This window comes from Zootoca vivipara, chromosome Z (genome assembly GCF_963506605.1).
Source record: "Zootoca vivipara chromosome Z, rZooViv1.1, whole genome shotgun sequence".
Lineage (NCBI taxonomy): Eukaryota > Metazoa > Chordata > Lepidosauria > Squamata > Lacertidae > Zootoca > Zootoca vivipara.
The window spans coordinates 28,485,076-28,500,124 of NC_083294.1; the positions used below are offsets into that span (position 1 = coordinate 28,485,076).

The 15,049-nt window shown below is 44.8% G+C and overlaps 1 protein-coding gene across 2 annotated transcripts in view; it reads left to right on the forward strand.

The window, feature by feature from the left end:
* LOC118084387 (connector enhancer of kinase suppressor of ras 2-like) overlaps positions 1–15,049 on the forward strand; it is a 315,789-nt gene that overhangs the window by 260,416 nt on the left and 40,324 nt on the right. For both annotated transcript variants that reach the window (XM_035113863.2, XM_060270182.1), the window contains one exon: positions 14,678–14,726. In XM_035113863.2, coding sequence (XP_034969754.1) covers positions 14,678–14,726 — 49 coding nt within the window. The remainder of the gene's footprint in view (positions 1–14,677; positions 14,727–15,049) is intronic.

A 15,049-nucleotide genomic window follows, 5' to 3' on the forward strand; every position in this document is an offset into this window, starting at 1 on the left:
CAAGGGCTAATGTAGTTTTTTTTCCTCCCAGCTTATCACCCTGCAATGTACTGCTGAAATGATGGATTTGTAAGCCATGCCATTCCTTGAGTATATAAGAAATGCTTAGCTGGATTACTTGCACCAGAGAGCAATCAAGTGAAGCTTTTTGTTCCCAACAGCGAAACTTTTGAAGAATAGGACATAATGGGCAGTATCCAATGCACTTGTTCCGTTAGCATGATAATTTGCGCTTGTGCAATTGAATTTTCCCCCTTCTTCTCCACCCACACCCTGCACTCTCCTCATATCTGCTCCAGAAGGCTTGGGGGAAACCCAGAACAGATTTAGGGAGTATGCTGGGGTGTGGAGAGGGGCAAAAGTTTGGTTGTGCAGGCATAAATTATTTTGTAATTGAACAAGTTACTTAGTGCTGCATTGGATACAAGCCCATGGGTATAGTGGCTCCCTTTTTGTTTGTCCCCAATATCTGTTAACCAGAGATATTCTGCTTCTGAATACTGTTTCTGAGGGGTGTATGGGGTGTTAGGGGTGGGGTGGTACCTCTGCTGGGGGACACGTGTTCCTTCTGGGGTAGTTTGTCCACCTTTGGTCCCCAGTGTGCACTCAGCTCTCACCTGTGGCTCCTAGATGCTGTCAGTGTGCCACAGCAGCCACACCCCAGGAAACTGCTTCAACAGCCTGTCTAAACCAGGTAAGGGTAGCAGATGGGTCTCAAACTCTCGGTGATTTAGGGAATTTGCCTGCACATGAAGACAGGCTCTGGCAGATTGAGCAGACAAGACCAATAGTGGGTCCAACGGTCAAGAAAACACATGCTGTAGAGCAGGGGTCCCCAGACTTACCGGCGTTTGGGCCGGTTCCCACCGCGCCGATCGCACGGAGGAGCGTGCGCCTGTGCGGGCCGGCGGGCGGGGGAGTGCGCGCACGGGCGCATGCGCTCGGGCGCTTACTGGCGCGGCGGCGCGCTTCCAGGGTGGGGAAAGCGCCGAAAATCCATTGTGGGCATGCGCGTGGGCCTCCCCCGACCCAGAAGTGCACCAGAAATGACTTCTTCCGGGTCGGGAGAGGCCCATACACATGCGCAGAAAGGATTTTCGGCGCTTTTTTCCCAACCCAGAAGAGCGCTGCCGTGCTGCGCGCCGTAAGAGCGGGCGGCAGCGGGCGGCGGGGGTCGTCGCGGGCCGGATTGGCAGGCTAATTGGGCCGCATCCGGCCCCCGGGCCGTAGTCTGGGGACCCCTGCTGTAGAGAGAAGTGAGGGGCAGATGTGGCTCGTCAGCCTGTGAAGGTAATCTATCTAGGAGCAGGTAAACTCTGATCATAAACCTTTGCTGCCTCATGGGACATCTCCAGGAGAAGAAGAGGTTATGGAGTAAACCCTAAACAAATATAGAGTAGAGTCCCTAATACGGTTGGAATGCACCTTGTATGCCTCTTTGGGCAACTCCTGCAGCCAAGCTGGTGCCAGATGTATTGCTTTCCTTTCCTTTGGACCACATCAGTTATCTGGGCAGCTTAAGACCTTCATACACACTGCCCAGGCTTGTGCCCCAAGGAGGCTAGCGCAGCGGTTTGACTTCACCCCAAGAGGTGCATTGTCTATCGAAATAGATGGATGCGAACTGCTTCTGAGCCCGGAAGCTCCATTTTGCTGGCACACCTTAATAGATGTGGCATGCATCAGAATGGGTGCAGTGTGTCCTCCCTCCTAAAATAGAAGCTGCTGTTCAGAGATCTGGCCATCCATTCCCTCTGAGCTACACATTCCACAGTCTGCCCAATTCTGTGTGTTTTTTCCTGTTCTTTTCTTTTCCAACTGTCATTCTACATTCTGAAGCCACCAATATGGCTGTGCACTGGATTCGTTCCCAATCCCAAACTGAATCAGGCCAATTTGAGAGGATCCAGGCTTGGCAGAAGCCAAGTGGAGCAGCCCTGAGTTGCTGTGGGTTAGGTCAGACTTCCCAGAGCAATCTGGAGCAGTCAGCAGGTGGGATAGAGAAGCAAGCAGTCACAGCATGTTCCACCACAGGGAGTGCACAGGGGAAGGAGAACCCAGCAGGATTGAACTCTTCACTCATCAGCTCTTGAGCAGAAGATTCAATCCTGTGGAGTGCCTTGCTTCACAAGCAGCGCTACCACAGGTACCGAGAATACTCAGTCCACACCAGCAAAGGTATTTTTGGTGGGGGGGTTTCTTCCAAAGATTTTTTGAACTTCTACAAACCTCAGAGTTCATTCAAGTATACCAGTATTCCCCACCACCACTTGTTTCTCAATGGCCCCATGTTGGTTAAAATCCTGATGACACTTACAACCTGAGTTTTCTGTAAGAAGGAATGGGTTTATTTTTCTGGTTCTTTTTAAAACGCTCTCTGTGCCGCATCTTGTTGCAATGAATTCTGCAAAGTTCATTGTGAGCTGCATGGTGATTTCCCTCTTGCTCCCCGCCTCCCCCAGTCTACTGCCAACAGTAGGTTAGTCTGAGTTCGAGCATCACGAATCAGGCAAAAAAAAAATTCTACCTGTTACTCTCTCTGCACCATTCGCGATTCTTCAAATTTCTGTTTCTTCCTAGTAATCCATGTTTCCCACCCCCCAAAACAAAGTGCCCTAACCCAGAGTTTCCAGAGCTTCGGTCTCTAGCTGTTGTTGGACTAAAAATCCCATCATCCCTAGGTAGCAAGACCAGTAGCTGGGAATGATGGGGACTGTAGTCCAACAACAGCTGGTGACCCAAGTTTGGGAAACCCTGCCCTAACCTAAGATTTATTTGCATTGGTGCTCCACACCCATCTCCTGATTGTCCTGGTCTCCCTTTTCCATATCCTCTCCAGATCTGCACAATCCCTTTTGAGAGGAAATGCCCCAAGCTGTATCTAGTAGATGTACCTAATGGGAATTGTATTCATTGTGGAAGGGAAAGGTTTGCTAGGTAGAAGAGAAGCAGTGCTGTAGCCAAGTCTGAGCAGCATCTTGTGGTATGGCTCCAGTTTCTCCACCTCATCTCCCCTATACAATATACTTGGAGGCTCACATATGCTTGACGGCATTCAGTTCTTCCCTCAGATCACAGGGGGAGGTCCAATGCAGGAGGAGCAGACAGCTGTTCATGTGGCAGAGTTCCCAACCTGCACCCCACATGCCACTAAAATCTTTCCTGGAGAGTGGGGAGACTCTTTTTTGCTGTGACTAGGGAGATAACCAGGGATCAGGAGGGACGTCCCCTTCATCAGGTGATGGAAGCAAGGACTCCAAACCTGAAAGGGAAAGGCACTGCAGGGGCAGTCCACAAGAAGCTGCTCCCCAATGACCCTGTGGGGCCTGAGGATGTTGCACTGATTCCACAGACCTTGGAAGACCTGTGCCTTCCCCACCCTGTTACAGTAGGAGACTACTAGTGAAGGCTGGGGCCCTTTAAGTAGAGCAGCCTCTTGCAGCACAGGTGTTCTTAGTGATTAGGTTGCTGCTGATCCCTCTGCTGCAAAAGGGCACTGATTCTGCTTGTTTCTTTCTGGGGTAACTTCAGTTTGCTGCATTCCCTAGCTTGCCACGCCACAGAGCAGGTCAAGGGGATGAAGAAAGCAAATGTAAGTTCTACTTGTGCAATCCAATTTCCATTGTGCAAGTGGATGCTACCCATGGGATCCATCTCCAGTGCAGCATGGCCAAGGCATAGTTCTGCAGTTAGGACCCACTTGGCATGGAAGGAGAGAGGAGCACTTAACTTCCAGTGTCTCTTCTCTCCTGCCCTGGCTGAGGAACTTCTCACTATGCAATATTGCCTGTATAAAAATAGAGGGGGAAATTGTGTATCTGCAGTCCTATGTATGCCTGTGGTAGCAAATTCCATAGTTTAACAATGACTGTGATAGCCTGCTTCTTTTTGTCTCTGCAGAACCTCCTGCAATTCTGCTTTGTTGGATGGCTCTGAGTCCTGGTTTTATGAGAGGGGAGAATATTCTCTCTCTCTCTCTCTCTCTCCATTTCCCCTCACAATAGATCCAGCTGGTTGTACTTCTAATAGAAGAGCTTCAATTCAAACCCACATTCAGCCACATTTTACTGTCTGGCGTGGCAGAAAAGGAGTTTGAAGGGAAAGGGTAGTGGCATTTTGTGTCCACACATATTCCTTTGCCTGGTGATGGTGCACTTGAGCTATGAGAGATATTCTCCCCTTGCTCCTCAGGTTTAAGTTCTAGAGATCTGGACAAGGGATCTGGAATTGAAAGGAACTCCACTGTGTGTGCGTTTGTGCACTAGTGGGATGTTTTAAAAGCATCAACGGTGTCTCTTTATGCAGCAAAATAGAGCTTGTGTTTTACCAAGCACAGAAACCTCGAAGTAGGGTTTGCCTCAGTTGAGTGACAGGACGGGACTAAGAGTGGTCTCCAGCACCCTTGTTCCATTAGTGCAAGGATTTATGATTGCGCAACAGAACCTTTCCCCCTCTTCTCAGTCCCATGTGCAACCTGCGCCCTCCACAAATCTGCTGCAGAGGGTGAGGAAGGAAAACCTCAGAACAAATGGGGGGCTGTAAGAGGAGGAGAGGGGAGGAGTTTCATTGTGTAAAGGTTAATTGTTGCATTAATAGAGCAAGAGATTTAGCACTGGTTTGGATACGAGCCCTGAAGCCCACAAAAAAGCTGGATCCAGCAGTTTAAAACGGTGCAGCTGTTTAGATGACCATTCTGCCAGATCTCTCTCCCTTGCTTTTTGGATTGGCTTTGCTGAGGCATTTCCCTGTGTGTCTAATCCAGCCCCTTGAATATGCACGTCCAGATGCTGTTGGGAAGAGTCAGAGCAAGGGGTGTGTGTTCATGAGCTGTTATTGCTGCTTGCCAGGAGGCTGCTAAGAGTTTTATGGGGGTTCCCCCCCTTCCTCTGGGCTATTCTTCATGGAGTGAACATGGGGTAATTAGCTGAACCGCCGAATACTCTGAACAGAAGGCCTGGCAGTTCCATTGGCTTTGCAGTGCACGTCTTGCATTTTAAACTCCATTCTAAGTAATCGAGAGCAACATTGTGTAGCAAAGTGCGCAATTAGGTGGGCATTCAGGATTTCAAACAAGGCACAAACTTTGAGAGCAGCTGCTGATAGCATTCATTTTCTTCAGACTTGATTTGTGTGGCTTTTGACAGGGGATGAGTAATCTCTTGCATCTGAGAGTAAATTTTGTCATCTATAGATGCAGATTCAGCTTCCAGACAGATAATAGGTTGTGCTACTGCTTGCTTTTTTTAAGTTACAGCTTAGGAAGTGATCCGTTAAGATTCCGTAAACATTGCCTGTAGGTCTAAAGTACTTGGGAAACTTATTGGAGAGTCAGTGGAGGGTTTTATGAAGGAATAAAACTATTGGTTAAGAAGATTTTCAAGACTGTAACAAATGACATGTTCTCACTAGGTCAGCAAGTGCTTGATAGATTTAAACCAAATTTTGAATGAGCAAGAAATAGAAAGCTCTTAATTTCAGCCAGTCACTCTCTTCTGGGGGAGATGAGGTAAGCAAATATCTCTTTAACCCCCTTTATTCCTGGACTGGGAAGCAGCCAGTTCATCCACTGAAGTTGCAGGGAAGGGGCTTATAGAGCAAAACTGCAAGTTACATTGAAATCCATTATTATAAGTCCCTATTTAAAAACAGAGAGCAAGAAAATGCAACTGCAGATAGGGATGAGCAAATCAGTCAGTTCTGATTGCTTGCCATTTCTCATTTTCCCAATCTTTAGTACAGTTCTCCACATTTCTACAGCAGTTTGCAAAGCCTTTTTTAAAAAATTCCCCATGAAAAGTAATCAGCGAATTTCTCCTAATATATGCATTTGTATTCAGTTTCCCCTAGGCACACATTTTTTGCAAAGTAATGTCCCTAACAAAGTGCATTTTTTAAACAGTACCTGCATTTTTATACACACTGCACCTAAGTACATGCATTTTTGTGGATATTACTTGGCTGGTGAACTGCACTGCAAAAGTTTGAGAAGCACAAATTTCAAAGGATGGCTAAGTTTGTAATCACATGTTTAGAATAGTGTGAATTACGTAGGTGTGCCTTTAAGTGCAAAATGTATCAAATCCTCCCCATCCTTACCGGTAGCTGCAGGAGGGAGATGCAACTTTGCTTATAGCAGCAAGGTATGGATGTTTCTACATCATGAGAGGCAGTGAGCGGCATTGTGGAAATGTTTTAGTGTAGAAACAGCATGGAAAAGGGCTCAAACACAGTGCAAACATGAATTCATTCTCTTGCCCTGTGCATAGAATGTCAGGGGGGAAATGCTAAGCACATCTATGTCCTTGAGTGGCTTACTCCAGAGCAGTCCGAGCTCAGCTCATTGATATCTGTAGAACTTCGATGAATGGTTTTCAGAATTGCACGAAGAACGTATCAGAATAATAATAAAAAAGCTTTGATTCTTGCTGTGCATACTGAGTTATGATTATGCGATTTGATAGAGGCACTGTAGGAAATTGTGAAGCCTGTGGATAAGAGATTGACAAATAATGTTTATTTATTTATTTTTCTTTCCTCCTTATCGGAACACAGTGCTCTTAGCCCCTTATGAATTACGATCTTCCTTAGCTGCCTCAGCCAAACATTGCAAGACATTAAAAATCATCACTTATCTGATTATAAGGGAAGATTGTGCGTCACGTTCATTGGTTTTCTCTGTGCTTGTTTTGCATTTGGGACTTCTGTGCATCACTGTCAGCTGCATCTAATTTTTTCGCAAAGCAATTACCACCGTAGCAGGTGTGAGGGCAGCGTTTTCCTTGGGATGGCAGCATGTCTGGAAATGGGGAATAACCCTTTGTACTACTCCCCACTGCGGTCCTGATGAAAACCATGCAGCTTGCGTGTGACTGCTGCTATTTGACACCCACACCATACATTTAAAGTACTATGGTGCAACTTCAGCATAGGTGCCAAGTTCCGGAATGAAAAATCCGGGATCTTCTACGCACTTCTGGACATGCGTAGAAGCGACTTCTGGCGCTGAGGGCATTTTGGAAATGTGTAGTAGAAGCAACTTCCAGTGCCTGCGCGGCACCAGAAGAGCTCTGTAATCCGGGGGAATACGGGGTATTTTGCCATTCGGGAAACGGTAAGAAAATACGGCGGTTTCTCGGGAAAAACAGGGTACTTAGCAGCTATGAACTTCAGTAGTCATGTCTTCCCCCAAGGAATTCTGGGGACTGGCATGTGCTAGGGGGTACTGTGAGTTGTTAGGAGACCTCTGTTCCTCTCACAGAACTGTAATTCCCAGAGCTCTCTGGGAAGAGGGATTGACTGATAAACCATTCTGGCAACCTAGTGCCCTCCAGATCTTTTGGACTATAACTCATACCATTCTCAGTATTGCGTTCAGCACATTTCTATACCAGCTTGCTTAAAAAAATGTCCTCATGAAAATTACTTAGGATTTTACTATTCATTTCTCCTAATATACACATTTTTTCAAGCAATATTCTCTACTATAATGCATTTTTGAATTTTATTTTCACTAATGTGTGCATTGCCCAATTTCCCCCAATATTTGCTCAAGAACTTTCAGGTTTTCGAAATACGGCAACCCTACCATTGCCTGCTGGCTAACACAGAGTCTCTCACCCCTCAAAGAATAGGGGCCACCACTGAAAAGTGCCTACTCCTTGCTGAGATAGTATAGCATCATCTGTTGATGGTTCCCAGAACGGGGCTTTCTTGTTAGATTTGAGTGGCCATGGTGAGTGTGAAAGGAGCATGGTAGAGAAGATGCTCCTTGAAATATTGGGGACCCAGGTTGGCCATGACAGGGATGGCTAAGCTGCAGCCTTCCAGATGTTGCTGACATACAACTCCAGTCACCCCTGACCATTGGTTATCCTGGCTGGGACTGATGGGAGTTGTAGCTCAGCAACCTAAGCTGCCCTTAATTTAGGATTTTAAATCTGACAGGAAAAATAGTCTGGCAGCCATGAAGATGTCTCAAAAGATGTCTCATTACAACTTAGACCCATCAGTAAGCAAACACATGTTTTCTGTTGAGCCACGCAAGACAAAAGTTGTAAAGCAAGCATTTGAGGTGCAAAATGGGTGTTCCGTCACTTTGGGAAATTCCAGCTAAATGTCATACAGCAATGTGTCCCCTCTATGACTGGCCCATACCCAGCAGAGTACTTAGCATACTTATTTTTCCAGCCCTAGTCCATTTATGTAGATCTCTATGTAGCAGAGGGGAGAGGAGTAAATGATGCCAGTGGAACTAAACCGTGTGTGAACCAAAACCACACACTCAACATCCTGCATTGAAGGCACTAGGCACTGATGACGTGCTACTTGCTGTGGTTTAGAAGGAGCCATAAAGTATACTGTTCTATCTCGCATTCAGATGCACACCCCTTCCTGTTTTCTAGAGCAGTTTGAAACCATGAGTTCTTTTATGCCAGTATGAAGCTAGATTATACTGAATTCAGACTGTTGGCCCATCTAGTTTATTACAATTGTTGCAAGTTATTTTCCCTAACGTAATGGATTTGTGTACAGTATGTCACTTTCACTAATATATATCCTTTCCCCTAATAAATGCACTTTTATGTATATTGATTGGTTGGAAAACTGCATTGCCAAATTCAGAGAAGTGTGGATTTTGAAGGACAGCTGAGTTTCAGTTTGCACATTGGTTCAGTATTGTGAATTAGGTAGCTTCTCATTAAAATGCAAACAAAACTGAATGTCTCTTCCACACCTACTGACAGTTAGCAACTCTCCGAGGTGTGGTCTTTCAGTGTTCTGCTATTTGAGCTCCAGTAGCTGGAGGCGCAAGAAATGGAACCACATATGTCCAAGGCATATGCCCTTCCCTTGCATTATGACCATCATGCTGCACTTGTACAGTGGTGGCTTTTTAAAATAATTTCCCATGCATTTTCCTAACTCACAGCTCAATGAACTTGCTTAGACTCCTCTATCATCCCCAGAAAGTCCTCCTTAATTATGTTCCCTTGAACAATATAATTCAGTGTGCAGGAAGGAAAACAAGAAGAATGAGGCTGATTGACTCCTATTTTTAGACATACTAATCCCTTCTGCTTTCTCTGATCTCTTTTGCTGGCCTGTTCACCATCATCTTCAGAGTCTTTTACAACAAACCAGAGAAGGGTGTGCCTTTGTTCCTTTGAATAGAAATCCTTCAATTGGTTCCAATGGAGCTTATTTTTTCTCGGGTACAAATCTTTTACACCACAAGGAAACCATCTCACAGATGTTCCAAATGTTGCATTTACTTTGGATAATTCCAGTTTCAAGTGTTCTTACTTGCCAAAGTTGGAAAGGGGGTTGTGTTGGGCCGTACCATGAAATCCTTTTGAACTGGTCTTTTCCATGAACGTATTGTGAACCGCCAACTTGTGTAAGTTGCACAGATCTTCAGTTAACCAAAAAGGCAGATAGAATTTGGATTAGGCTCTCATCCCCCAGATGTCACAAAGAAGGATGTGCATTTTCAAAGTACACTCAGAAGTGGTGCACATGATTTTATGATCACAGTTATCCTGTGATAGTTACAGGTAGGTAGCCGTGTTGGTCTGAGTCGAAACAAAATAAAAAATTCCTTCAGTAGCACCTTAAAGACCAACTAAGTTTTTATTTTGGTATGAGTTTTCGTGTGCATGCACACTAGGTTAGGCTAAGAGAGAGAGACTGGCCCAGAATGACTAGTGAGCTTCATGGCTGAGTGGGGATTTGAATCCTAATTTCCTGGGTCTTAGTTCAATGCTCTAGCCACTACACCACACTAGTTGACCTGAAACTGTCTCATACTGAGTCAGGCCACTGGACTTTCTTAATCTCAAGGTTGGGTTTGAACCCCATGTTGGGCAAAAAGATTCCTGCATTGCATGGGGTTGGACTAGATGACTCTCATGGTCCCTTCCAACTCTACAGTTCTATGACTCTGTGATCTGGCAGCAGCATTCCAGAGTCCCGGGCAGAGGAGGTCTTTCCCAATCCTTCTAACTGAGTTCATTTAACTAGAAATGCTGGACAGGGCTTCATATGATTTCTACCCTGGACCCTTCCTTTCCAATGCCATATAAAACTTAGTTATTTAATTGCATTTATGAACCACACACCCACCACTGGCACATTGGAAGCTTTCCCAGAAAGGCATAAACACAAAAAGGCTCCCCACTCTTTTCATAGTAACTGCTTTCCCCCAAGTCCTCTGAAGCTAAGGTGGTCACCTGAGTGATGTGCTTCCTGAGCCATTTCCATAACACACTGCGGTTCAGTGACTCAGGCGTGACAGTCATGCTAGGCTCATGTTTCTGAGGTGGTTCAGTCATATAACACCGTTGCTGTTACTCAAGCGGGGGTCGGGAGAGCAGGAGGCTATAGCTGAGCAATTTTTAGGGAAGGACCCTAAAAGGTTTACACACAAACGGCCTGTTCTTGCATTGATTCTGATGGCCAGTTGGTACTAATACATCACTAAAACATTTGACCAGGCTTTCCATGACCTATAAGATCAGACCCTATTTTATGTGTCTAAATCCCCTGAATTCCTGATCCCCCCTTATATATATATATATATTTATGCTGCTGTTTATTAGTTTTAGGTTGTTTATTTTGCTTTAATGCTAGTTCAGTAGCTCTGATGGATATGTACAGAGTTTGCATGGCTGAGCTGCCATCCTTCCTGCTTTTTTATCTTAAATTTCAGGTTAGATGGTCAGGGGCTGGGCCTCTATTAAGGGCCAACCAGAATGTCACAGAATCATTCAGATTCCCCAGGTGTCCTCATCAGGCAAGACATTACATAAAGCAAGGGGGGTGAGGAAAAATCATACTAGGACACAGGAGACCAGGGTTCAAATCCCCACTTGGCCATGAAGCTCACTGGGTGAACTTCAGCCAGTCACCATCTCACAGCCTAACCTACCTCTCAGGGTTGTTGTGGGGATAAGAGGAGGGGGAATAGAACTATGTGTGCACCTTGAGCTCCTTGGAGAGAGAGAAAAGTGAGATATAAATGCAATACATAAATGTGTACATAAATTCCTGTTTCATACAATATCTTGCCTGTTGAAGACTTCTGGAAAATTTGAATTTTAAGTTTGTTTTATTTGAGAACAACACTTTTAATGTTCTCACAGAAGAATGTACTGGATCAGGCCAAAGGCTCATCTAGTCCACCAATCTGTGCCTATGAGAAGCACTTGTGGTTGTCCCAACTGGTATTCAGAGTTGTCCACTATGACAGTGGACATAGAACATAGCCATTGTGGCAAGTAGCCACTGATAGCCTTGTCCTACATGAATTTGTCTAATGCTATTTAAAGCTATCCAAGTTTCCTTTAAAGCTAGATTTTTATTTTATATTTTGTGATGCTTTCTCGATGGAAAGAATCTGGACCAGAGTCCACCAAAAGCACCCAATAAGTCTGTCTTCGGCCAAGTAACAGGCGAGGTGGGAGAACCGATTCCTAAGGGAGGTGACCATTGCTCACTATTTAAGAGAGCCCTCAAAATAGGTAAAAGGGGTAGGGATGCCGGGGAGCAAATCTGATTCACTTCACATCTAAATGTGAATCTGCATAATTCACACTGTCCAATACAATATGAGAATCAAAACAACAGGTCTTTGGGGTCTTGGACAGAAGAAGTTTTCGAATTTCCATTACTTGCTTCTTCCCATTACTTACTTCCTGATCGCTTTCTAACTGGATCACTCTGATGCTCTACCACTGAATTATGACCATTTTTCATAGCAACAATGGAAGAGGGTTGGTTGGGTTGGTGCCCTGCTTGTGGGCTTCCCAAAGGCATATGGTTGGCCATTGTGGGGAGTTGGGTGCTGGACTGGATGGGCCTTCAATTTAACCCAGAAGGGGTCTTCCTATTTTATGTTGATTCTGTAGGCACTGTGCACATTTTCCTGTGGGGGGGGGCGGCTCTCTGCAGTCTGAAAAATGAGTTACTTCATGAGCTCTTGATAAGGTTGGATGTGATTGTCTTCGTCCTCCTGCTGTCTGATTCTGATTTATTCAAAATAATTCCTGCTCATGGAAAATTTGCTGCATTGTGTAGGGTGCACTCAAACAGATTGCAGGGCGGTCGCTGCTGCTTATTGATTCTGCTGCAATGTGGAAGCTTCCACTGGGGGGGGGGATGAAATCAGCTTTCTTCTAGCCCTTTGTGGCTGCAAACTTCACTTTGAAACCAGAAAACTAGGTAGAAAACATGAGTTGGGTTAAAATTGATGCAGGCACACATTGCACAGGACATAATGAAAAACGGCACGTAGCCAGGCCGATCCACTCAACCATGGTGCCCTGTTGAAAGTCGCAGGCAAAGGCCTTGAAAAACCAGTACATGCTTGCTACCTCCCCAAGGCCAACTCTTTGTGGTGTGCATCTGTTCCGATTTCTCTCTCTTTCTGGATAGTATTAACAAAAATCCACAAAGCTCTCATACATAGATTTATTGAAGATTATTAAGGCATGTGTATAAATATTACTCACATTCCAATAGGCTGTTCTATGGCTCAATGAAGATGGTTAGAAGCTTTTTATGAAGTTCTCTGTGGAGTTCTGTAAGGACGAAGTGAGTTCGCCCTTCTTCTTGGGTTTGCCATAACTAGACTGCCACTAGATTACAAAGGAGGAAGGGAGGTATTGTCCTGATGTCTGGCAGAGCCAGCAGAAAGTAGAATATTGCTGTGCCTACAGTTCCCAACCTGCCTTTGGGTCTAAAGGGGGGGGGAATGCACTACCTTTCCTAAAAGGGGCAGCGTTGTTATTCCTTCTACCTGATACTAATACAGTACATAGATTTGCTATCACTAAATAACTGAACCCTGTGGGGGCAGAAGAACATCTCTTGGCGCACAGTTGGCCTCCCACTGGAAACAAGATGTTTCTGTTTCTTTTATCTGTTCATAGACCAGTTTACTATTCAAAAGATCTTGAAGTGGTTTGCATCCATAATAAGACCATATATTTTAACATTAAAAATACATTAAAAAATTATCTATATCCTCTGCATACTCAAACAGCACCACCTTCAGGGCTCACTGGGTGGAACCAGCCCTGCCATGGTCTGAATGATTTACTGAGGAATGAAAAATCCCATGTGATTCAAGTTATTCCATCTATTATACATTCACGGCTGCAGTTTTAGGGTGAAAATCTAGTACTAGTCTACACATGTACCAGAACGTGGTGATTGCAATCATGAGGTGATAGATTGGGTTGTACCATTTCAGCCTACAGGTGTGGATACCAATTTTTAATTTCCCCCACTTCAAAATAAATCAATAAAAAGCTCCAAGACACACCAGGAAAAAATGTACTACCCAGTCCATTTGGTGTTCGTGACAGTCTCCAATTGCAGGAGGGCTCCCCACTCCCACTCCCCAAGGGCAATTTGAAAATATAGCCCACCTCCTGTAGTGGTACAGTCCATTCTGCAACCTCAGAATTCTACCACCTTGATCGCTACTTGTGCCTGTTGTGTGTGTACACCAGGCTACGCATATGCTCTGAAGTGCTCTGGGAATGGTTTGCAATAGCTCCACCCTGAAAGTTTCTCTTGCATTTTTCTCCGACCATTCTCCATCAGGTAGCGATAAAAGAAATTGCTTTCAAAAATTATGAAAGAGGACATGTTTTTTAAATAAAATAAAATAATATTTGACATTTTCATGGGTGGGGTGCAGGATTTTTGTCATGCTCACTATACTTCTCTTCCTTCTAATAAGTGTACGTCTCTTCCTTCTAATAAGTGTAGCCCAGAAGGCATATGGGGGCACTTGATGATCCTGTAGCCAAGCAGGTAGCAGGCAGTGTCATGGTTGCAGGACCTCAGATAGCTCTGAGTGATCCAAATGGAGGGATTATAACTCCAGGTTATTCCTCCCAGGATTCACCCCATTGGAATACAAATGACATTTCATAAAGGGAGAGCCCTCTGACTTGGAGCTGAGCACTTTGTTGCTTTACTGTCACTTCATGCCCGTTGTGCTCCCTGAAACAATGAATAGTAGTTGTGAAGTGGGAGATGCTTGGTGTGATAGATTCCTTGGGGGAGGGGGATCATTATTCGTAGGGTCGTCTGTATAGGTCCTGGCACATGAGCCTCAGGTTCTAGTTAAGGGCTGGGAGATATTTTTCAGACTGGGGACCACATTGCCTTCTAGGCAGCTTTTTGGGGGTGGAAACAGAGGGAAAAGTGGGTGGGTCAATTAATGCAAACTTCCTTCCTTGTCCAGCAGGCTGGTTTCTACACACACACACACACCTCTTTATTCTCCATCATGCAAAGCAACATGCATTATCAAAGTTTAATGAAACATCCCAGACAATAACATATTTTCAAGCCACTTTCACCACACTTGGTATTATGTATGTCTTCACCCTTTCCGTTGTTAGAATATCTGTAATTCTTATTAAACAGCTGGCATGGAAGTGTTTTTTTTTTATTTTTAAGAATGGCAAACATTTTGGAGAGGGAGAGTGGAATCCCAGCTGGAAGCAGTAATGTATGTGGCCATTATGAAGCACTGACTTTTGTCTACAGTGGCTTTGCTCAACATTCCACATGCCAATCACTGACCAGTCTCTCTCTCTCTCTCTCTCTCTCTCTCTCTCTCTTTTCTCTCTCTCTTTTTCTCTTTCGTCTTTTCTTCCAGTCATTTCACTATGCTTCCCTGAGGGTAAAAAGCAAGAAATGGCCCAAAGGTAAGTTGTTTTAATTATTCATCTGCTTACATATTCCTTACAGAACTTGGAAATCAAGGTTCCACTTTTGTGAAAGCATTACATTTCTAGCACGGTGCTTCTTCTTTTTCTTGAAAAAGAGTGGCCAGAACTCAGCATGAACACCTCCCTTGTTGTCTTGCAATGGCTCCCACCTGAGAGGTTCCAGAACTGAGTTCCACCGGGGGCGGGGGAGTCCTGCATTTGCAGAGCTTTAGCATAAAGCACCTTGCAAGTCATACAGTATTTGGATGTTCAAATCCACCTTGCATTTAGAATCACATTAGGAAGAGCGGGTAGTTCAC